The sequence below is a fragment of the Schistocerca cancellata genome, chromosome 4 (genome assembly GCF_023864275.1).
Source record: "Schistocerca cancellata isolate TAMUIC-IGC-003103 chromosome 4, iqSchCanc2.1, whole genome shotgun sequence".
Classification (NCBI taxonomy): domain Eukaryota; kingdom Metazoa; phylum Arthropoda; class Insecta; order Orthoptera; family Acrididae; genus Schistocerca; species Schistocerca cancellata.
In genome coordinates, this window is record NC_064629.1 from 341,155,438 (window position 1) to 341,180,363 (window position 24,926).

The 24,926-nt window shown below is 39.8% G+C and overlaps 1 protein-coding gene across 7 annotated transcripts in view; it reads right to left on the reverse strand.

Moving 5' to 3' along the window:
* Window positions 1-24,926, reverse strand: part of LOC126184547 (serine/arginine repetitive matrix protein 2-like) — a 294,117-nt gene that overhangs the window by 48,921 nt on the left and 220,270 nt on the right. For all 7 annotated transcript variants that reach the window (XM_049926972.1, XM_049926970.1, XM_049926968.1 and 4 more), the window contains one exon: window positions 22,747-22,809. Coding sequence is in view for 2 of the 7 variants with exons in the window: in XM_049926968.1 (XP_049782925.1) it covers window positions 22,776-22,809 (34 nt within the window). In the remaining 5 variants the exon portion in view is untranslated. The remainder of the gene's footprint in view (window positions 1-22,746; window positions 22,810-24,926) is intronic.

Consider the following 24,926-nt stretch of genomic DNA (forward strand, 5'->3'; position numbering starts at 1 on the left):
ATGGGTTAAACAAAAGGTTTCGAACACTAGGGATATTTTTTGATTTGACTAAGGCGTCTGATTGTGTTGCTCACAAAATATTGCTCCAGAAGATGGACCATTATGGAATACGGGGAGTAGCTCACAAAATATTGCTCCAGAAGATGGACCATTATGGAATACGGGGAGTAGCTCACAATTGATTCCCCTCTTACTTTAGCATCAGACAGCAAAAGGTCATTATTCACAATGTTGAGAATGGCTGTGATGCGGAGTCTGAGTGGGATACAGTCAAGTGGGGGGGGGGGGGGGGGCACAGGGATCAGTGTTGGGGACCTGGGGACCCTCCTGTTCCTTATTTATGTAAATGATATGCCCTCTAGTAATATGGGGAACTCTAAAATATTTCTCTTTGCTGAAAACACTAGCTTGGTAGTAAAGGATGTTGTGTGCAACATTGGCTCGGTTTCAAATAGTGCAGTTCATGACATAAGTTCATGGTTTGTAGAAAATAAACTAACACTAAATCACAGCAAGACTCAGTTCTTACAGTTTCTAACACACAATTCAACAAAACCTGACGTTTTAATTTCACAGAATGGGCATATGATTAGTGAAAGTGAACAATTCAAATTTCTAGGTGTTCAGATAGATAGTAAACTGTCATGGAGAGCCCACGTTCAGGATCTTGTTCAAAGACTTAATGCTGCAATTTTCGCTATTCGAACAGTATCTGAAATAAGTGAACGTTTGACACAAAAATTAATGTACTTTGCTTATTTTAAATCGCTTATGTCATATGGTATTATATTTTGGGGTAACTCTTCCCATTCTAAAAGGATATTTTTGGTTCAGAAACGCGTAGTTCGGGCAATAAGTGATGTAAGTTCACGAACCTCTTGTCGACCCCTGGGTATTTTGACATTGGCCTCTCAGTATACATATTCCTTACTGTCATTTGTTGTTAACAATATTAGCTTATTCTCAAGAATAAGCAGCTTTCACTCAGTTAATACTCGGCAAAAATCAAGCCTGCATTTGGATCAGACTTGCTTAACTCTTTTCCAGAAAGGTGTGTAATATACTGCTGCATCCATTTTCAATAAGCTACCACTTGAATTCAAAAATCTGACCAGTAATCCAAGTGCTTTCAAATTGAAACTGAAGAGTTTCCTTATGGGTCACTCCTATTTTTTTGAGGAGTTCCTTGAAAAATTAAGATGATTCTTGTTGTATTGTTGATTGCGTTAACTTAAAACTTACTGACTTTTTTAAGGTTCCTAAACATTTTATTTTTATCTGTTATTACTTTTATGTTGTAATTTCGACATGTTCCACGACCTCGGAGATTTGCTCTTCAATTTGGTCCTATGGAACTGGACATGTAAATAAATAAATAAATACACTACTGAAGTTAAGTATTGTTGGGCTTGGCTAGCACTTGGATGGGTGACCATCAGGTTTGCCAGGTGCTGTTGGTAAGCAGGGTGCACTCAGCCCTTGTGAGGTAAATTGAGAAGCTACTTTATTCAGAAGTAGCTACTCCAGTCTCATAAACTGACAACGCCTGGGAGAGTGGTGTGCTGACCACATGCCCCTCAATATCTGCATCCTCTGATCCCTATAGGCTGAGGATGATGCAGTGGTCGGTCAGCAATGTTGAGCGTTCCTAAGCCTTTTCAGAGAGAGATGGAGCGTAGTAATATATTGGAGAATGGAAAAGAATATCTGGGATCTGTTAGAGGACAATCGGTTTGGCTTTAAGAAAAGGTAATGCTACAAAAGAGATGATTCTGATATTATGAACAAAAAAGATGATTCTGATATTATGATTGGTAATAGAAGCGAGATATAAGAAAAATTAAAGGCACTTCATACAATTTCCCAACCTAGAGAAAGCTTTTAACACTATAAATGTTGCAAAATGTTTGAAATCCTCAAAAAAACAGGTATAAGTGATACGGAAAGATGGATAATAAAAAATTTGCACACGGGCCAAGAGAGAACAATCAGAATGAAAAAATAAAGAGAATTGTCTTCAGATTAAAATGGGCAAAAGCCAGGAAAGCAATCTTTCCTTCCCTGCGGACCGCAGGGGGAATGCTTGGCACCCCAGACCGTAGATGAAACCCCCAGGAGTGGGTTTGGTGGGCGCGGACCGCAGAGGGAACACCTAGAACTGCAGTGGAGAGAAAACGGAGCAGCAACGCTCCAGCAGGTCGCAGGAATGGGCGCGGACCACAGAGGAAGCGCCTGCAGCCATTGGTGGAGGGGGAAGGCCATAGGCATAAATACTGGACCAGGTCCACTCGAGGAGCAGTCTCAGGTCGCACCTGATGAAGGTCACGAGCTACGTGACCGAAATATCGTGCAAGTATGACGCTGATATCCGGCAGAACACCCGACAACCCAAGATGACAGATTATTTATTCTTTCAAAACACTCCCCAAGCACTTTCCTGTCCTCAGGAATCATCTTAAAAATGTGTCAGGTCACATTAGCATAAGATGGTACAGCTTCTTCATAAAAACGGTGGTGTTATTGGGCTTTTTTAGGTTTGAGGGAACATAAAGAAGTAACAAGGCACCAGGACAAATGAATGTGGTGAGTCAGACAGCAAAAAACTTACTATCTTTTTAAAAGGATTTATTCTTTGGCACAATAGCATATAACTACACAAAGAAATTACTTTCAGATCATAGAAGGGAAGCAGCAGTCTGAGAAAATCACATCAACAATGCTATTTTTTCAAAGTGATGGGGACGGTACTACTGCTTCCTTCTTATGCTCTGAAAATGACTGGTGACGGCCGAAACCAGTAAATTGTTGTTAAAATCGTATGTGATTGTGCTGGACAAGAAAACATTTTTGAAAGTTTTTAAAAAATCAGTGTTGTCTCCATCATGACTGTAATGTTATTCTTTCCAAAACAAGTCCTCTTTAGTACTCAGTGGTTCAGGAGCAAACTCAGATGAATTTTCTTTGATGTCAGCTGGTCTGAAGTCCAGCAACTTAAAGCAACCCATGCATCACGTAGCATTTAGTAGCCACTGTGAGTTGGCTGACCACAGAAATGATGGGTTTCATTTCTACGTCTTTGGTTCCTTTCCACACTGGATGATGATTTTGCATCAGGAAAGCAGTAAACATCAGAATGTCATTTGGTTTTGGTTTTACAATAATAAAATCATGTCATGTCACCTGTCAGTATGCCATATATTTCCTGAAAAGTGTTCTTTATTAATTCTGCCAAATGTTAATAGATATCAGCCCACTGGATAGTAAAGCTGCCTACAATGGCTACAATATTTATGCAACTTTTCATGGAAAATTGTTTTTATTGCTGCAGATCCTATATTCACGAACTTTTTAATCTCTACAAACATTATATGCAGATTTTTCCACTACTGAATGTCTCCTTGCAATGCTGCTCTTGCAGAACATCTAGAGATTAGATTACATTCAAGAGTTTTTTTCTTGCACAATAATGAAATCTCTTTAAAACTGCCACCTTGGAAATGTCACTGAAACATGTGACAAATCATTCTGAGACACTTATATATTCAAACTGGTTCACAGTCATAAAAAATTATGCCATGAAAAGCACATAGTGAATGATCATACGGGAATGTGGTTCATGTTTTGTCACATTGAGATCTGCTGTGAAAAGCACATCCACAGCCAATGTCAATACAATGTTTGAACCAATGATAAATGTTCTTTCAGAACACAACAATAATGCTCTAGAAACTTTTGTTCTTATGCAGCTGAAAACTTTCAGTATCATATAACCCCTGCTAATGGATAACATACGCTTAATGTTTTGATTACTCTCTTTTGAAAAGCACAATCATAGTAACAATGTTTCAGAAGAAAGTAGCTTTTAGCATGTTTTAACTCAAAATGTGTAGAATGTAGTTAATATTAGTTTTAATGTTCAATTAAAATAAATGTTCTTCCATAATTTGACAATCATAGTGCACACATAGATTTTTATGCAGCTAAAATTCTGTTAGGTTGACCACTGTATTGCTACTGCAGCACCTGCATGAATCAAAGTGTATTCCCCAAGAGACTGAATTTTGCAACTGTGAAACCTGTCTGCAAAAAAAGGTGATGCTGTAGACATTACAAATTGTCACCATCTCTTTTCATAGTACGAGGTGCATTCAAGTTCAAAGGCCTCCGATTTTTTTTCTAATTAACTACTCACCCAAAATCGACGAAACTGGCGTTACTTCTCAACGTAATCACCCTGCAGACGTACACATTTTTCACAACGCTGACGCCATAATTCCATGGCAGAGGCGAAGGCTTCTTTAGGAGTCTGTTTTGACCACTGGAAAATCGCTGAGGCAATAGCAGCATGGCTGGTGAATGTGCGGCCACGGAGAGTGTCTTTCATTGTTGGAAAAAGCCAAAAGTCACTAGGAGCCAGGTCAGGTGAGTAGGGAGCATGAGGAATCACTTCAAAGTTGTTATCATGAATAAACTGTTGCGTAACATTAGCTCGATGTGCGGGTGCGTTGTCTTGGTGAAACAGCACACGCGCAGCCCTTCCGGGACGTTTTTGTTGCAGTGCAGGAAGGAATTTGTTCTTCAAAACATTTTCGTAGGATGCACCTGTTACGGTAGTGCCCTTTGGAATGCAATGGGTAAGGATTACGCCCTCGCTGTCTCAGAACATGGACACCATCATTTTTTCAGCACTGGCGGTTACCCGAAATTTTTTTGGTGGGGGTGAATCTGTGTGCTTCCATTGAGCTGACTGGCGCTTTGTTTCTGGATAGAAAAATGGCATCCACGTCTCATCCATTGTCACAACCGACGAAAAGAAAGTCCCATTCATGCTGTCGTTGCGCGTCAACATTGCTTGGCAACATGCCACACGGGCAGCCATGTGGTCGTCCGTCAGCATTCGTGGCACCCACCTGGATGACACTTTTCGCAATTTCAGGTCGTCATGCAGGATTGTGTGCACAGAACCCACAGAAATGCCAACTCTGGAGGCGATCTGTTCAACAGTCATTCGGCGATCCCCCAAAACAATTATCCGTAACTCCATCATCACATGTCTCCTTCAACTGTTGATGAATTTCAATTGGTTTCACACCACGCAAATTCAGAAAATGAATGATTGCACGCTGTTCAAGTAAGGAAAACGTTGCCATTTTAAGTATTTAAAACAGTTCTCATTCTCGCCGCTGGCGGTAAAATTCCATCTGTCGTACGGTGCTGCCATCTCTGGGACGTATTGACAATGAACGCGGCCTCATTTTAAAACAATGCGCATGTTTCTATCTCTTTCCAGTCCGGAGAAAAAAAATCGGAGGCCTTAGAACTTGAATGCGCCTCGTAGGGGGTGTACTGTACTGCCTGAAAGCCCTGCAAAAATTGCTATATGCCAGGATTGTGAGGCGTCTTGACAACTTCAATGTTATAAGTAAGATGTAGCATCAATTTCAAAAAGTTATTTCTACAAATATTTTCATTCACAAATTATGCTTTGGAACACCTAGACAAAAAGACTTCACCAAACGGCATATCTGTGATCTTTCTAAAGCTTTTGTCTGTGTTGATCACACAATACTTCTTGAGGAAGTGTCACTATAGGTTCAGAGAACAACTGGATGCCTGGTTAAAATGTTAAAACAACAAAAGGGTACGAGGGATACAGTCTGACTATGGAATGGTACACTACAGATTCCAATAAGGATTTGTGGAAATCTGTGGTAATTCCTATGGGACCAAACTGCTGAAGTCATTGGTCCCCAGGCTTACACACTACTCAATGTAACTTAAACTAACGTACGCTAAGGACAACACACACACACACACACACACACACACGGCTACCCTGTGTGGCAAGGGTCAGCCACTGGTCCCCTATTATTTTTCATATACACCTACATTAACGATATTCAACGAAGCCTGACACTTCACAATGTTTGTGATAATAAGAGTGATGTGACTGCTTACAAAATATCCACCACTCTATGACTACTGTCAATCAGTTGCTTTCAGATATTCTGAAATGGTTCACAGTAAGTTCAGTAGTGATAAACCTCAGCAAAACCAATTGCAGCCAGCTACATCTAAACCACGAAAGCTCGCAGGAGACTGTTACCACATACTAAGGTCAGCAGATACAGAGACTATATAGTTAAAAATGCTTAAGTGTCCAAATAGCAAGTTTAGCTTGAAAAATCCTGAAAAGGCTGTGCTCAGCAACATTACCATCAGGATAATTTCCAACAGTAGAGATACCAATATCTCAAACTTCACCTACTTTGATTATTCCCACTGACTTATATGTAATGGAATCAGCATAAAAAGTAGTATTTATTGCAAAGAAAACGGTCATCAGAATTATGTGTAGAATGCCTCCAAGAACCTCATGCTGTAGAGTTTAGAAACAAGTAGGAATACAGACTACTACCTGACAATACGTCTCCTCAATTGTGATGATCATACTGACAATCCTTCTCACTATGGAATAAATGTTATGTAACAGTCACAAATGTAGAAGGAAATGTGACCTACATTGTGAAATGAAAAATTTGTCTCTAGTTCAGAAAGAAGCAAATCCTTAACTTGCTTCCAAGTGATGTTCAGTCCACATGAGGGAGTAAATTATTCAAAAGCAAGTTAGAAGTCTTTTTGCTTGAAAACGCGTTTCATTTCAACAGGTACAGTTTTTAAAAGAGCCAGATAGACCACGTCCACCACACATGTATGTTTGCTGTTGCTGTGCTAATTGTATGTATTATATCAGACATTTTATTTATGTCCTAACACACCATGTTATTCTTTCTTACTAGATAAATCAAGCTTAATCTTTATGTGATTTCTTAATTATGTTTTATAGCTCACGGTTGTGTCACTTTTTTAAATCTTTAAGTGTTATTATAAACAATTTGTATGTGAATAAATGTAGTGTAAATGATATGTATGTAAATGATAGGCATGTAATAAAACTTTTCTTTTAACTCATTTTACATCCTTGGGTCTAGATGTGCTGATGGATCTATGGTATATGTGGAAACAAATGTGAGAACACTGTGAGAAATGCATGCTTGAACACAAATGCAGATGCTAGCTAAGCCTGCAGGTTGTTCTGTTGTATCTGACCATAAATGACACCTGTGCAATCTCTTCAATAAACTGCAACTGTCAGTCATGGTCAGAACAGTGTTCTGTGAAGCTGTGAGTGCATTATAAGTGAATTCAAATGTGGGCTAATTGTTGGTACTTGTATGGTGGGTGCTTTCATAACCAAGGTAGCTGACGTATTTGGTGTTTCATGAGACACTGCATTGAAGATTCAAACTCCGTACAAAGAAAGCAGAAAAACATCATCATCATGGTTAATCTGCAAGGTTGAATTACTGCCAAGGACTGTGTGATGATTTTGGCTGATCAGGTCCACCGTATCATACAACATTTGTTCCCAAATGGTGATACTGTGTTTCAAGACAGCAGGGCCACTGTCCAGGGCTGGTTTTGATAGCACAAGGATGAGCTATCACGTCTCCCTTGACCACCAGTCACCAGATCTCAGTATTATTGAGCCTTTGTGGTCTACAGTGGAGAGAAGGCTGCATGGTTGCTATCCACCAGTATCATTATTACCTGAACTTGCACTATTTTGCAGGAAGAATGGTATAACATTGCAGTGAAAACTGTACAGCACTTGTATTTATCCATTCTGAGGTGACTGGAAGGTCTTTTGAATGCCGATGAGTTTCTTAAGCTGTATTAAGGACTGGTATTGTGTTGTTTTTCCATATTTTTGTCCACCCACTGTATATATAAAGAAAAATTTCGCATGGGAAAAATATATTAAAAATATTGTGCCTATCTACCAGCGCTTTCCCGTTTGGTAAGTCATGGAATATATAATATTTTTATTGGCCTCTGAATATGTCTGCTTGTGTCTGTATATGTGTGGATGGATATGTGTGTGCGCGCGCGAGTGTATACCCGTCCTTTTTTCCCCCTAAGGTAAGTCTTTCCGCTCCCGGGATTGGAATGACTCCTTACCCTCTCCCTTAAAACCCACATCCTTTCGTCTTTCCCTCTCCTTCCCTCTTTCCTGACGAAGCAACCATTGGTTGCGAAAGCTAGAATTTTGTGTGTATGTTTGTGTGTCTATCGACGTGCCAGCGCTTTCGTTTGGTAAGTCACATCATCTTTGTTTTTATATACACTCCTGGTAATGGAAAAAAGAACACATTGACACCGGTGTGTCAGACCCACCATACTTGCTCCGGACACTGCGAGAGGGCTGTACAAGCAATGATCACACGCACGGCACAGCGGACACACCAGGAACCGCGGTGTTGGCCGTCGAATGGCGCTAGCTGCGCAGCATTTGTGCACCGCCGCCGTCAGTGTCAGCCAGTTTGCCGTGGCATACGGAGCTCCATCGCAGTCTTTAACACTGGTAGCATGCCGCGACAGGGCGAACGTGAACCGTATGTGCAGTTGACGGACTTTGAGCGAGGGCGTATAGTGGGCATGCGGGACGCCGGGTGGACGTACCGCCGAATTGCTCAACACGTGGGGCGTGCGGTCTCCACAGTACATCGATGTTGTCGCCAGTGGTCGGCGGAAGGTGCACGTGCCCGTCGACCAAGGGACCGGACCGCTGCGACGCACGTATGGACGCCAAGACCGTAGGATCGTACGCAGTGCCGTAGGGGACCGCACCGCCACTTCCCAGCAAATTAGGGACACTGTTGCTCCTGGAGTATCGGCGAGGACCATTCGCAACCGTCTCCATGAAGCTGGGCTACGGTCCCGCACACCGGTAGGCCGTCTTCCGCTCACGCCCCAACATCGTGCAGCCTGCCTCCAGTGGTGTCGCGACAGGCGTGAATGGAGGGACGAATGGAGACGTGTCGTCTTCAGCGATGAGAGTCGCTTCTGCCTTGGTGCCAATGATGGTCGTATGCGTGTTTGGCGCCGTGCAGGTGAGCGCCACAATCTGGACTGCATACGACCGAGGCACACAGGGCCAACACCCGGCATCATGGTGTGGGGAGCGATCTCCTACACTGGCCGTACACCACTGGTGATCGTCGAGGGGACACTGAATAGTGCACGGTACATCCAAACCGTCATCGAACCCATCATTCTACCATTCCTAGACCGGCAAGAGAACTTGCTGTTCCAACAGGACAATGCACGTCCGCATGTATCCCGTGCCACCCAACGTGCTCTAGAAGGTGTAAGTCAACTACCCTGGCCAGCAAGATCTCCGGATCTGTCCCCCATTGAGCATGTTTGGGACTGGATGAAGCGTCGTCTCACGCGGTCTGCACGTCCAGCACGAACGCTGGTCCAACTGAGGCGCCAGGTGGAAATGGCATGGCAAGCCGTTCCACAGGACTACATCCAGCATCTCTACGATCGTCTCCATGGGAGAATAGCAGCCTGCATTGCTGCGAAAGGTGGATATACACTGTACTAGTGCCGACATTGTGCATGCTCTGTTGCCTGTATCTATGTGCCTGTGGTTCTGTCAGTGTGATCATGTGATGTATCTGACCCCAGGAATGTGTCAATAAAGTTTCCCCTTCCTGGGACAATGAATTCACGGTGTTCTTATTTCAATTTCCAGGAGTGTGTATATATATATATATATATATATATATATATATATATATATATATATATATATAAGTGTTATTATAAGCAATTTGTATGTGAATAAATGTAGTGTAAATGATATGTATGTAAATGATAGGCATGTAATATAATATACATATATTATTACCTGAACTTGCACTATTTTGCAGGAAGAATGGTATAACATTCCAGTGAAAACTGTACAGCACCTGTATTTATCCATTCTGAGGTGACTGGAAGGTCTTTTGAATGCCGATGAGTTTCTTAAACTGTATTAAGGACTGGTCTTGTGTTGCGTTTCCATATTTTTGTCCACCCATATATATATATATATATATATATATATATATATGTGTGTGTAGGAAACTACAATGTGATGATAAAATATATATATATAAAGATGATGAGACTTACCAAACAAAAGCGCTGGCAGGTCGATAGACACACAAACAAACACAAACATACACATACACATACACATACACACACACACACACACACACACACACACATATATATATATATATATATATATATATATATATATATATATGGTTATAATAGAAGGAAATAGAAGGAAACATTCCACGAAGGAAAAATATATCTAAAAACAAAGATGATGTGACTTACCAAATGAAAGTGCTGGCAGGTCGACAGACACACAGACGAACACAAACATACACTTCTGCCTCGACTGACATCTCTGCCCAAACTCTTTGTCTTTAAATATGTCTGCTTGTGTCTGTATATGTGTGGATGGATATGTGTGTGTGTGCAAGTGTGTACCCGTCCTTTTTTCCCCCCTAAGGTAAGTCTTTCCGCTCCCGGGACTGGAATGACTCCTTACCCTCTCCCTTAAAACCCACATCCTTTCGTCTTTCCCTCTCCTTCCCTCTTTCCTGATGAGGCAACAGTTTGTTGCGAAAGCTTGAATTTTGTGTGTATGTTTGTGTTCGTTTGTGTGTCTGTCGACCTGCCAGCACTTTCATTTGGTAAGTCACATCATCTTTGTTTTGAGACTTACCAAACAAAAGCGCTGGCAGGTCGATAGACACACAAACATACACACAAAATTCAAAGAGGGAAGGGGAGAGAAAGACAAAAGGATTTGGGTTTTAACTTTCCTGATGAGGCAACCGTTGGTTGCGAAAGCTTGAATTTTGTGTGTATGTTTGTGTTTGTTTGTGTGTCTATCGACCTGCCAGCGCTTTTGTTTGGTAAGTCTCATCATCTTTCTTTTTAGATATATTTTTCCCACGTGGAATGTTTCCCTCTATATATAGGCCATGCTGGTTTTGAGATCTCTATTTTGAAAATCAAAATAATATGTCATCATCTTGTTGCTATGTTTTCTTTGGTGGCATGTTGCGAATTTGTAGCCTCTTCTATGGAAGCACCTCTGATAACAGGACTTGGGCATTATTTAGGTGTGGGATTACTGTGTTTGCAGACAGTTAAATAAAATGTTATTGTATGTGTTGAATATAGATAATGACAGTACCATTCACAGACAATATTCATTTATACAGAAGTATCCTAAAAGAGGAGTGTTGTGCCACTCAGGAAAGTTTGCATGCTCAGTGTAGTGAATCACAGCTAACTACAAAATTAGATAAATGTACCTAAGGGCATAATAAAATGAAAATCTCTTGTACTGTTTGAGTTAGTATGAATGTTTATTAAAGTACACCTGCATAATCTTATATCATTTATAGGAAACTACAATGTGATGATAAAATCGAGAAGGTATATGGCAGGCTGTAGTTAATGACAAGATTTGGGAAAAAATTAGTTTATTACAGAAAATGTACTTACATGGTATTCATGCAGTCTACTAACGAATCTCCCTTCACCACCCCCATGAACCAAGGACTTTGCCACAGTGGGGTTGCTTACATGCCTCAATGATATCGACAGCTATTCTGAGGTGCAACAACATTTGACAGGTGTATATGAGATGCAAGGCTAATATATGGTTCTTGAAGAGGGCAACAGCAGTTTCAGTAGTTGCAGGGCAACACCCTGGATGATAGACTGATCTGGCCTTTGAACATTAGCCAACTTGGCTTATCTATGTCGGTACTGAAAACACCTGAAAGCAACTACAGGTGTTATACATTTCCCAAGGACATGCAGCTCTACAGTATGGCTTAATGATTATGGCATTCCCTCAAGTAAAATATTCTAGAGGTAAAATAGTTCCTCCATTTGAATCTCAGAATTGAAAAAAACAAAACATATTTTCTATGGGTCAGAGCGTAGGATGTTATATCTCTTGATTGGGTTGGTAGGTTACAGAATTATACGGAAAGAAATAGACAAGCTGAAGTTAGATACAGTGGGAATTAGTAAAGCGTAGAGGCAATAAGACAAGTTTTGCCATCATGGTAACACCGGTTCCCATCAGATCACTGAAGTTAAGCACTGTCAGGTTGGGCTAGCATTAGGATGCGTGACCATTCGGTCTGCCGAGTGCTGTTGACAAGCCGGGTGCTACTCAGCCCTTGTGAGGCAAACTGAGGAGCTTTTTGATTGAGAAGTGGTAGCTCGAGTCTCGTAAACTGAAATACGGATGGGAAACTCGTGTGCTGACAACATGTCCCTCCATATTTGCATCCAGCGACGTCTTTTGGCTGAGGAGGACACAGCGGCCGGTCATTACCATTGGGCCTTCATGGCCTGTTTGGGCAGAGTTGAGTTTAGTTTTAGAGTTAATAAATAAGCTGCTGTGAATAGGATAGTGAAAACATTATCATAGCCAAGATACACACAAAGTCAACTCTCACCACAGCACTAAAAGTTTATATGTCAACTAGTTTTTGCACATAAAGACAAGAATGAAAGAAAGTATGATTAAATAAAATAAATTATGGAGACAGTTAACAGAGACAAAAATTTAATCGTGATGGGAGAGGAAGCCACTTTGTAGGATCTTGTGTAGGGCACAATTTAATCATTGGAAACCCTTTGTTTAAGAATCAGTATGGATTGTATGTTGTTGTTGTTGTTGTTGTTGCGGTCTTCAGTCCTGAGACTGGTTTGATGCAGCTCTCCATGCTACTCTATCCTGTGCAAGCTTCATCATCTCCCAGTACCTACTGCAACCTACATCCTTCTGAATCTGCTTAGTGTATTCATTTCTTGGTCTCCCTCTACGATTTTTACCCTCCACGCTGCCCTCCAAAACTAAATTGGTGATCCCTTGATGCCTCGGAACATGTTCTACAAACCGATCCCTTCTTCTAGTCAAGTTGTGCCACACACTCCTCCTCTCCCCAATTCTATTCAATACTTCCTCATTATTTATGTGATCTACCCATCTAATCTTCAGCATTCTTCTGTAGCACCACATTTCGAAAGCTTCTATTCTCTTCTTGTCCAAACTATTTATCGTCCACGTTTCACTTCCATACATAGCTACACTCCATACAAATACTTTCAGAAATGACTTCGAGACACTTACATCTATACTTGATGTTAACAAATTTCTCTTCTTCAGAAACGCTTTCCTTGCCATTGTCAGTCTACATTTTATATCCTCTCTACTTCGAGCATCATCAGTTATTTTGCTCCCCAAATAGCAAAACTCATTTACTACTTACTTTAAGTGTCTCATTTCCTAATCTAATACACTCAGCATCGCCCGATTTAATTCGACTACAGTCCATAATCATTGTTTTGCTTTTGTTGACGTTCATCTTATATCATCCTTTCAAGACACTGTCCATTCCGTTCAACTGCTCTTCCAAGTCCTTTGCTGTCTCTGACAGAATTACAATGTCATAGGTGAACCTCAAAGTTTTTATTTCTTCTCCTTCTCCATGGATTTTAACACCTATTCAAAATTTCTCTTTTGCTTCCTTCACTGCTTGCTCAATATACAGATTGAATAACATCAGGGAGTTACTACAACCCTGTCTCACTCCCTTCCCAACCACTGCTTCCCTTTCATGTCCCTCGGCTCTTATAACTGCCATCTGGTTTCTGTACAAATTATAAATAGCCTTTCGCTCCCTGTATTTTAACCCTGCCACCTTCAGAATTTGAAAGAGAGTATTCTAGTCAACATTGTCAAAAGCTTTCTCTAAGTGTACAAATGCTAGAAATGTAGGTTTGCCTTTCCTTAATCTATCTTCTAAGATAAGTCACAGGTCAGTATTGCCTCACGTGTTCCAACATTTCTACAGAATCCAAACTGATCTTCCCAGAGGTCAGCTTCTACCAGTTTTTCCATTCGTCTGTAAAGAATTCGTGTTAGTATTTTGCAGCCGTGACTTATTAAACTGATAGTACTGTAATTTTCACATCTGTCAACACCTGCTTTCTTTGGGACTGGAATTATTATATTCTTCTTGATGTCTGAGGGTATTTCGCCTGTCTCATACATCTTGCTCACCAGATGGTAGAGTTTTGTCAGGGCTGGCTCTCCCAAGGCTATCAGTAGTTCTAATGGAATGTTGGCTATTCCCGGGGCCTTGTTTTGGCTTAGGTCTTTCAGTGCTCTGCCAAACTCTTCATGCAGTATCATATCTCTCATTTCATCTTCATCTACACCCTCTTCCATTTCCATAATATTGTCCTCAAGTACATCGCCTTTGTATAGACCATTTTCAATGGTTCCCATTTTCTCAAAAATATTTGAATCTCTTATTTATAACCAACTAAACTATTACTTTGAGTCGCATAACTTACTCTCTAATAGTCAATTTGGCTTCTGCAAGGGAAGAAATACCACCACTGCTTTCTTTCAATTGTGAATGAAGTAATAACAGCCTTTAAGAATAAAAATAAAGCCTCACTTCTTTTATGTGATTTAAGTAAGGCATTTGACTGCATTCTCATGATACCTTACTTACTAAACTCAAATTCTATGTTGTACAAGACTCTGCATTGGCAGTAATTGAATCATACCTAAACAATGGGAAGCAGTTTGCCTCTGTCAGAAACAAAAACTCACAATTGCTAGAAGTTAAGACAGGAGTCCCACAAGGTTCTGTCCTTGGGCCCTTCTTTTTTATAATTGCAGTCAATGATTTACCCCATTGTATCCCCAATACTGTTATTTGTTATGCTGATGACACAACTTTGCTTGCTCAGCATGAGAACATGTCAGTTCTGCAAGATATGATGCAAGATGGCCTGGAAGCAGCACTAAATTGGTTCTCATCAAATACACTACTTTGCAATCCCTATAAAAATCAACAGAGTATACTAGGATTGTCAAAAGAGGTAGAGGTGAAAGCAGTGAAAATTCTAGGAATTCATGTAGACTCTTAAGTTAATGCGGGAAACACACATCAACCATACCTGCACAAAATTGTCTCGAGTTACGTTTTTAATGTGGAAACTGAGAAGCCTGGTGATAAAATAATATTTAAGAGTTATTTATTTTGGACTCTTTCAGTCACATATAGAGTATGGACTGCTGATATGGGGGGACTCATCTTGATATCACTGAAGTTCTAAAAATTCAGAAGAAAGTGATGCAATTAGCAATTCTGGTAGATCAGAACACTGCCAGCCACTGTTCATTCAGCTGAAAATATTAACAGTTATTAATCTTTACATATACGCCTCAGCATTATATGCAAAAAAACAATATAGCAGATTTTGAAATGAGGGAAAACATACACCACCATAATACCAGAGGCAAAACAAAATTAGACATACCTAGGCACAGGTTGACACGAACAGGGAATTCCCATCTAATCAATAGTCTAAAAATATTTAATAAACTTCCATTTTCTTCTCGGTTGGCTCACATAAGTAGCTTCAGGAGCAAGCTACTAAACTGGTTACTAATCAATCCTTTTTACAATATAACAGAATTTATGAATATAAAATCAACTGACATTAATTTTTAAGGATTTCATTATGTGATATCACTGAATGTACTTATCTTGTGTTATGGTGTATGTTATCATCTATGGGCCCTATTTGCAATGCTCATTTAGCTTTAAGGTACTATTCAAGGAAAATGTTATATGACATCCATGTAAATTGCCTATTCCACCTCAGGTGGTCAATGGTGAATAAAGAATCTGAATCTATATACTCCTTCCACCTTTCTGCTTTCCCTTCTTTGGTTAGAACTGGGTTTCCATCTGAGCTCTTGATATTCATACAAGTCGTTCTCTTTTCTCAAAAGGTCTCTTTAATTTTCCTGTAGGCAGTATCTATCTTACCCCTAGTGAGATAAGCCTCTACATCCTTACATTTGTCCTCTAGCCATCCCTGCTTAGCCATTTTGCACTTCCTGTCAATCTCATTTTTGAGACGTTTGTATTCCTTTTTGCCTGCTTCATTTACTGCATTTTTATATTTTCTCCTTTCATCAATTAAATTCAATATTTCTTCTGTTACCCAAGGATTCCTACTAGCCCTCGTGTTTTTACCTACTTGATCCTCTGCTGCCTTCACTGCTTCATCCCTCAAAGCTACCCATTCTTCTTCTACTGTATTTCTTTCCCCCATTCCTGTCAATTGTTCCCTTATGCTCTGCCTGAAACTCTGTACAACCTCTGGTTTAGTCAGATTACCCAGATCCCATCTCCTTAAATTCCCACCGTTTTGCAGTTTCTTCAGTTTTAATCTACAGTTCATAACCAATAGATTGTGGTCAGAGTCCACATCTGCCCCTGGAAATGTCTTACAATTTAAAACCTAGTTCCTAAATCTCTGTCTTACCATTATATAATCTATCTGATACCTTCTAGTATCTCCAGGCTTCTTCCATGTATACAACCTTCTTTTATTATTCTTGAACCAAGTGTTAGCTATGATTAAGTTATGCTCTGTGCAAAATTCTACCAGGCGGCTTCCTCTTTCATTTCTTACCCCCAATCCATATTCACCTACTACGTTTCCTTCTCTCCCTTTTCCTACTACTGAATTCCAGTCACCCATGACTATTAAATTTTCGTCTTCCTTCACTATCTGAATAATTTATTTTATCTCATCATACATTTCATCAATTTCTTCGTCATCTGTAGTGCTAGTTGGCATATAAACTTGTACTACTGTAGTAGGCGTGGGCTTCGTGTCTATCTTGGCCACAATAATGCGTTCACTATGCTGTTTGTAGTAGCTTACCTGCACTCCTATTTTTTTTATTCATTATTAAACCTACTCCTGCATTACCCCTATTTGATTTTGTATTTATAACCTTGTATTCACCTGACCAAAAGTCTTCTTCCTCCTGCCACTGAACTTCACAAATTCCCACTATATCTAACTTTAACCTATACACTTTCCTTTTTAAATTTTCTAACCTCCCTGCCCAATTAAGGGATCTGACATTCCACGCTCTGATCTGTAGAACACCAGTCTTCTTTCTCCTGATAACGACATCCTCTTGAGTAGTTCCCGCCCGGAGGTCCGAATGGGGGACTATTTTACCTCCGGAATATTTTACACAAGAGGATGCCATCATCATTTAACCATAAAGTAGTGCTGCATCCCCTCGGGAAAAATTACGGCTGTAGTTTCCCCTTGCTTTCAGCCGTTCGCAGTACCAGCACAGCAAGGCCGTTTTGGTTAGAGTTACAAGGCCAGATCAGTCAATCATCCAGACTGTTGCCCCTGCAACTACTGAAAAGGCTGCTGCCCCTCTTCAGGGACCACACATTTGTCTGGCCTCTCAACAGATACCCCTCCGTTGTGGTTGCATCTACGGTATGGCTATGTGTATCGCTGAGGCACACAAGCCTCCCCACCAACGGCAAGGTCCATGGTTCATGGGGGAGGGATTGTATAACGGAAAAAAAGAATCTCAAAACCTGATTTTAAGCTTCAAAACATTTTCAGGGGCAGATGAGGGCTCTGGCAAAAATTTATTGGTTATAGACTGCAGATTAAAACAGTACAAATTGTAGAAAGGTTGGAAATTTAGGAGATGAGATCAGGATAAGTTATAAGAACCACAGGTTCAGAATTTCGAAAGAAGATTAGATAGTGATTGATTGAAACAGGGGAAAGAAATAATACATATGGTTAAATCTGAGAGATGGAATATCGAAGGCAGCAGCAAATCAAATAGGCAAGAAGACAAAATGCAGTAAACATCTTTGGATAACACACAAGATACTGAATTTAACTGACAAAAGTAGGAGATATAAAAATTTTGCAATGAAGCATGCAAAAGGAAATACAGGAATCTAAAAACAGAGACTGAGAGAAACTGCAAAAAAGGCGAAGTGGGAATGGCTGGATGAGAAATGCAAAGCTGTACAAGCATGCATTACTATGGGGAAGACAGAGCCCACTTTTAGGAAAGATACCTTCAGAGGAATGACACACACCTAAATGAATATTAAGAGCTCAGATGGCAAGCCAATACTTTGCAAAGAAGGGAACACAAATGTGTAGGGAATGTACAGAATGGTTATACAAAGGAAACAAACTTGAAGACAATATCATGGAACATGAAGAGTAAGTATATGAAGGGGAGATAGGAAATATGATAATGTGAGAAGAATTTGACAGAACACTGAATGACGTAGGTCAAAACAAGGCACCTTCAGCAGACAACACTCCCTCACAACTATGGAGATCCTCAGGAGTGCTAGTCCTGACAAAAATATTCTTGAAAAGAGGTTAGATACTGGGTATCAACGGGAATGTGACTGAATCAAATTCGGTGATACTGAGTGAATTTTATTAGGAAATGAGGTACTAAAGATAGTTGATGAGTTTTGGTTTTTGGGCAATAAAATAACTGAAGATGGGTAATGTAGAGAGAATATAAAATGCAGACTGGCAATATCAAGAAAAGCATTTCCGAGAAACAGAAATTTGTTATAGTTGAACATAAATTTAAATGTCAGGAAGTCATTCCTGAAGGTATCTGTCTGGAATGTAGCCTTGCATGAAAAGTGAAACATGGACAATAAAGAGTTCAAGCAAGAAGAGAATAGAAACTTTTGAAATATGGTGCTACACAAGAATTCTGAAGATTATATGTGTAGGTACAGAAACTAAAGAGGAGGTGCTGAATCAAACTGGGGAAGAAAGAATAGCACAACTTGACTAAAAGAAGGGGTTAATTGGAAACACTTCCTGAAGCATCAAGGAACAGGCAATTGAATAAGAGCAAAGCTTGACTGTATATTATTCAAATGGATGTAGGCTGCAGTAGTTATGCAGAGATGTAGACACTAGCATGGCTTTTGATAACTGTAGCAAGGCAGTCTTTCGAGTAAAACCAACAACAACAACATTGATGAATATTATTTCTCCCTCTAGACCCCTAGCGGGCAACGGCCTTGTCGCAGTGGATACACCGTTTCCCATGAGCTCACCGAAGTTAAGCATTGTCGGGCATGGTTCGGCGCTTGGATGGCTGATTATCCAGGCCGCCATGCACTGTTGCCATTTTTCGGGGTGCACTCAGCCTTGTGATGCCAATTGCAGAGCTACTTGACCGAATAGTAGCGGCTTCGGTCAAGAATACCATCTTACGACCTGGAGAGCAATGTGCTGACCCCACGCCCCTCGTATCCGCATCCTCCACTGAGGATGACACGGTGGTTGGATGGTCCCGGCGGGCCACTCGTGGCCTGAAGACGAAGTGCTAGACCCCTAGCACATGAAAGTTACTAAAGAATTTTAATGAATTAAAAATCCATATAAGAGCTGAGTAGACTACTGGTATCTTTGGTTGGAATAGGGGAAAGGACAAATAATAATAAGTCACACATACCCACGCTGCTTAGCAGAGTATAGGTGTATTAGCTGCATATGTACTTAGTAGTACCATTTTCATTTTTCGTATTTCTCACTCTCTTCATTCATTCACATTTCTCCTGTATCCCTTTGTGGTATTTATTCTCTCTTTTTTAGTTCTTTCTACTGGTGTGAAAATAATTAATTAGAAATACCTTCTGTATGAGTAAAATAACAATAGTAGCATAACCAGCTTTACATCTACATCTGTATATGTTCTTTACAAGATGCTACGGTGTGGATAGCAGAGGGAACATGATCCAATTCCACATTACTTCTTTTCCAGTTCCACTCATATATTAAATGAGTTGCCAATGACTGACTCTATATCTCTGTACATGCTCTGACCTCTCTCACCTTGTCTGTATCTAAAATACAAAGTTTTGAAAAAGTAATGTGAATTACTGATTTCTAATCTATATTCACAGTTTCTCAAAACAGTGTCCTTCAATCAGCATTTAGCAAAGCAATATCTCAAACCACTTAGTGAAAGCTCCATTAAATGTCTTCTTCAGACAGTTTTTTTTTCTCGAATATTTTCTTGACACACAGCCACATGCAGTGACTAAAATGACGCTCACAAGTAGCAACTTTGGATTATTGAACAAGAGAAAACTCAAATGGGATCAGATCTGGATTGTAAGGTAGTTGCAGAAGTTTGTGGATTTGGGATAATTCAAAATGTGCTCCTTGTGTGAAGCACAGTGTATTGATGGATATTGCGAACACCTATGTTCAGCTACTTTTCAGAGCTCATGATTAAGATGATGTTTGATTTGTGGGGCGCTCAACTACGTAAGCTCATGATTAAGGTTACATACTCCGGCATATAATCTGCAAGTATTTACCTTGTCCTTCACGTGTGACTATAGTTGTACATCCACTTACAGAGAAGGGCATGCATATTATTATTATTCCCACATTATTTGTTCTAAATGATTTAATTGTATATGCATCACAGAACACAACACAGACTGTTGCTTTACTTCTACCACACCAGTACAGCTATATTAAGTTAACATTTATGATAGTGAATGTTTTGCTCATCCAGATTTATGGAATTAAATCCATCCAAAGTATCTGCTGCCAGAATTCCAAATCTGAGGTTTCTATTACTAGGTCAGACACTGGTATCTATCAAATGTGGTATATAAATATTTTTGGCTCTTGTAAAGTCTTATATGACAACTGTTAATATAAAGCCCAGAGTGTGTTTAAAGTGCCAGTAGGTATACTGGACTCATCCATTAACAATTCTCTAAACAAGCAACATGATTCCTTCGGTAGCAATTGTTGCTTTCACATCTCTCAAACTGAAAAGAATACCAATGATTGACATTTACAGGCTGCTCAAAACAAACCTCAAATTTGTACTATGTGCAACAAATGAAAACCAAAAAGCCTGTGAGGTTATAAGAAGGATATGCCAGTAAGATCATAGGCAAACTTCCAGGGAACCGTAACACACTGTGAATCAACTAGGTGTCCTCTACTAAAGAGCGGTTTGACAATAATGTTGATGTACCATAGTAAAACAAATAATGGAAGGTGGGCAAATATGCACTAAACAGTTCATCACGAGATACTATTATTATGTCAAAGCTAAATATGTCGCAATGACAAACTCTTATGTGCAGAAAAAACATCTATCAAAAGGCTGAAGGTGTGTTCCATTTCAAGTAAATATGAATTTTGTTATCACATACTTATTGGGAGAGATGTTTTGAGCATGAACCAATTGTGGTGTTGACGTTAGAATTATAGTTCTGCACTGAATTCACTTTTTACCCCCAGTCTTGAATTCTGTCACACTGCTGTATTCCCAATATTCTCATAAGAAGACGACGTGAAATTGTTGGGAAATTCCAAGTTGCTGCTGTATAATAAATAACTTAATAACTTATCAACCGATTTGCATTAATAGTGACTTAACATAAATATATATGTATGCATAAAATTTGTTACTTGTGTTAGAACTGCTCTGTTACACACCAACCTACTAGGTATGTTTTCTATGCATTTCCTTTGCAATTACTGATTGGAATAAAAATAAGCTCTAATATATTGGTTTACTTCATCACCTACAAATGCTTGTCCCCATTCTGTAGTTCTCTGTTCAAGCCATCAGCTGATTTCAAATGCTGTTTTGTTACCCACTTCAGCTGAATAGTACTGTCTAGCAATAAAAGACAAAGTAACCGATTTTGGAAAAATATGAAATCTGTAATAGAGTATACAAGGGATTTGTTGTACCATGACGTTATCCTAATGTCAAATTTCAAAGATTATTGATAGAGGTTACAGAATCATGACAATGAGAAATGATGATACGAAAAGGTTACTGTTTGATTTCTGCATTTCCTACATGCACTTTCCTCCTCTGAAAGATCATGTTTTACTCGGTATGATTACAAAAAGTGCTCTCTTTAATCAACACCGAAAGTTCAAAATCCCAATTAACAGTGCCTAGTTCTTATTGTCATCACATAACCAATTAGAGTAAATGATGTAATGAGGTGTATATTGATCACAACACAAACATGAAGCAGCAAAAATAGTTCTCAGCCACTTTTATTTGTGGTGTGCTATTAGCAAGTGGGATACCTGGCACTTCAAAGAAACTCCATTATACAATTACCCAATTTCTGACAAAATATCATTTTTTTTATCATCAACAGAAGATTTTCAGCATTACATTCAATGCTACTAGGCCCAATTTTCAATATGGTGTACAAGGCTGAGATGGAGAGGCTATGCTCTATCATTAATTGGGAATCTGGCGTACAAAACTGCTGTATCAAACAAATACCCATTTTTGTTCAAGATAAGTGCATTTTGCTATAAGCTTCATGTCAACATGAGGCAGATTGTTCACCAGCACAGCCTGAAGTAATTTCATATCTCTGGCGACTACCAGAAACTTCTCAATATTATTAAAGTTGCAGGTGCTAACGACAGTACACAACTCACTTGTTAGAAGTAGTGGAATCGCAAGAATTAAAATTTCCACACATCAATAACAACTAATATTATGGAATAGGTGAATATGAATTCTTCACCATTTACATAAATGGCATAGGGCAAATTATAGAAAATCTAACTCAGAAAAGCAGGTCTTGGATTAGACTACAGAAATAGATGGTTATGTAATCAATGAAATATATTAATTCATTTTTTCCATACTGGCATAACATTTATCTACAACGCTGTGAAAAATTTTGCATTTGTTAAACCCTGTTTCTTGTGAGCGTTCCTTCTTTCATGAAATTTTTCCCATGGAAACAAAAGTAAGCTGAAACTTTTACCACATATGGAGTTCACTTGGACAACTCCCAGAAAGATATACAGTAAATGTTTTGTTAATAAGAACATGAATTTTTACAAACTTAATTTGTACTTCATTTATCTTACCTTTTCCGTGGATTGTGTCTGTGAATCCCTCATTTACTGATGGGCGTTGTACTATCTGGTGATCTGAAACAAGGGAAATACTTTACTGTACCAATTGTACATGAAAATGAAGTAAATGAGTTATAGGAAACACACACACAAACACACACACACACACACACACACACACACACACACACACACACACACACACAGAGAGAGAGAGAGAGAGAGAGAGAGAGAGAGAGAGAGAGAGAGAGAAAGAGAGAGAGAGAGGGGGGGGGAGGAGGAAAAGAAAGAGGGGAAGGGAGGGGGACGGAAAAGAAAGGGGGAAGGGAGGGGGGGGTGGAAAAGAAAGTGGGAAGGGAGGGGGAACAGAAAAGAAAGGGGGAAGGGGGGAGGGGAGGGTGGAAGATGTCACAAGGAAGAGGAGGAAAGAAGGAGTATTAGAAGGGGATGGGGTATGACCTGGAAAACAGTTGCATCAATATGGTTTCAGTGTATATGAACCATCATTGACGAACTTTTGTCATCTTTTCTTGTATCCAAAGGACGAGTTTGAAGCTGAGGGGAAAAAAGCCATAAAGGGTCAATCATGTTGGAATAATGATGAAACTAATGATCCACTACACGCACATGGAACGCACTGCATTCAGATTTTTGAAATGAAACGTTCCCACTGTGTTCCTTCATTAGTCTCCAATGAAACACATTTATTTTTCCTGCCAATGATTTACTGTAAAAAAAAACATTTGTTCCATAAAATAACAAATTGGTACCCAATTTTAAATGCAGAAGTGATTTAATTGGCAAATGATGAATGCCTTTGTTTAATCACAATTAGCCAGCTTTTCTAGATAGTTACTGCAAGGTTCTTTTTTAGCAGTGATATCACCAGTCTTAAGTGGCATATGTGTAAGCAAAAACTCTTGATACCAGGAGAAGCAATGCATTTATCACTGTTGGTTTATTGTTGGTGCTGAAACAGCTTGATCTTCAGAACTTATTACTATCAAACATTTAGAATAAGTGTGTGTTTAAATAATCACTTATTGTTGTATGTGGAATGAAAAGTGTAGGTGTCCTATTGACTGACTGCTCCCAAAGGAGAAAGCACAATGCTTGAGTGAGAAGGGAAAGGAAGATAAGTTGATCATCTCGTTCATGACAAGGTCAGTAGAAACTGAGCAAAAGTTTGGACTGCTGAATGGAACTGATTGTGTTCTTTTTCAGTGAATCATCACAGCATTTCCCTTAAGGAAAAAAAGAAAAAACATATCCAGATGATATCCTGACCCTGACCTGATCATTCTCCCAAAAGGCAAAGGCACTACCACTGTTATAATGACTCTCACAGACTGTGTGGCTGACAGTCAGTGTCAGTTGTTGAATACTTCCACCTACAAGTGCTCGATGTCATCCCAGAAATCAAGCAGACCACCACCCACTTTCTTCTGAAATCCTTATGCTCTTCTCAAAACTTCTCTCCTGGGCCTGGCTTTCTCCTCACTCCCCTGACGTCGTCTTTCCACAGGTTTCCCAAAGTCCCTAATTCCAACCACCTTTGATAACCAATTGTGACTGGTTACTGGGCCCCTATCAAAAGACCTACCGTTCTTGTCCAACACCATCAAATTATAACCAAAAGCCTACTCTACCTATCAAAGGCATAAACTACTTTATTCATTGGCTCTTCACAGTTCCTGTCCCTTTACAACTTGGAGTTCTGCTTGTGATTGTCAGTGCCATCTACATCTCAATGCCAATCGTCTTACCATATTCAGTCACTACTCTCTCTATGCCCAGCAAACACCAAACATACAACCTCCTTTATCATCAGAGCTGGTTTAAGGCCAAAGCAACACAAGCCGCCATTTGGGGTGCCAAGTCGAGAGGGGCACAAGAGGTGCCACAGCTGTAAAATTTCCATACAGCACATACCACAACTAGTAGCGGCCACTTGGGGCACCAAGTTGAGAGATGCGCAAGGTGCAAGATTTGTATAAGTAGTTACTAGTGAAAACTGATGTAGATGAAAATGTATGAGGGAAAAGGTGGAGGGTGGGGTGCCAAATGATATGTTGCTCATGTGCACAAATGTTCTCAAACTGGCCCCATTTATAGTGTGGACTTAGGGCCAAGGACATCCTATCCACATGCCTGTGTGTGTAGAACCTCAATTCCTCTTTTTCTCTCCCCCC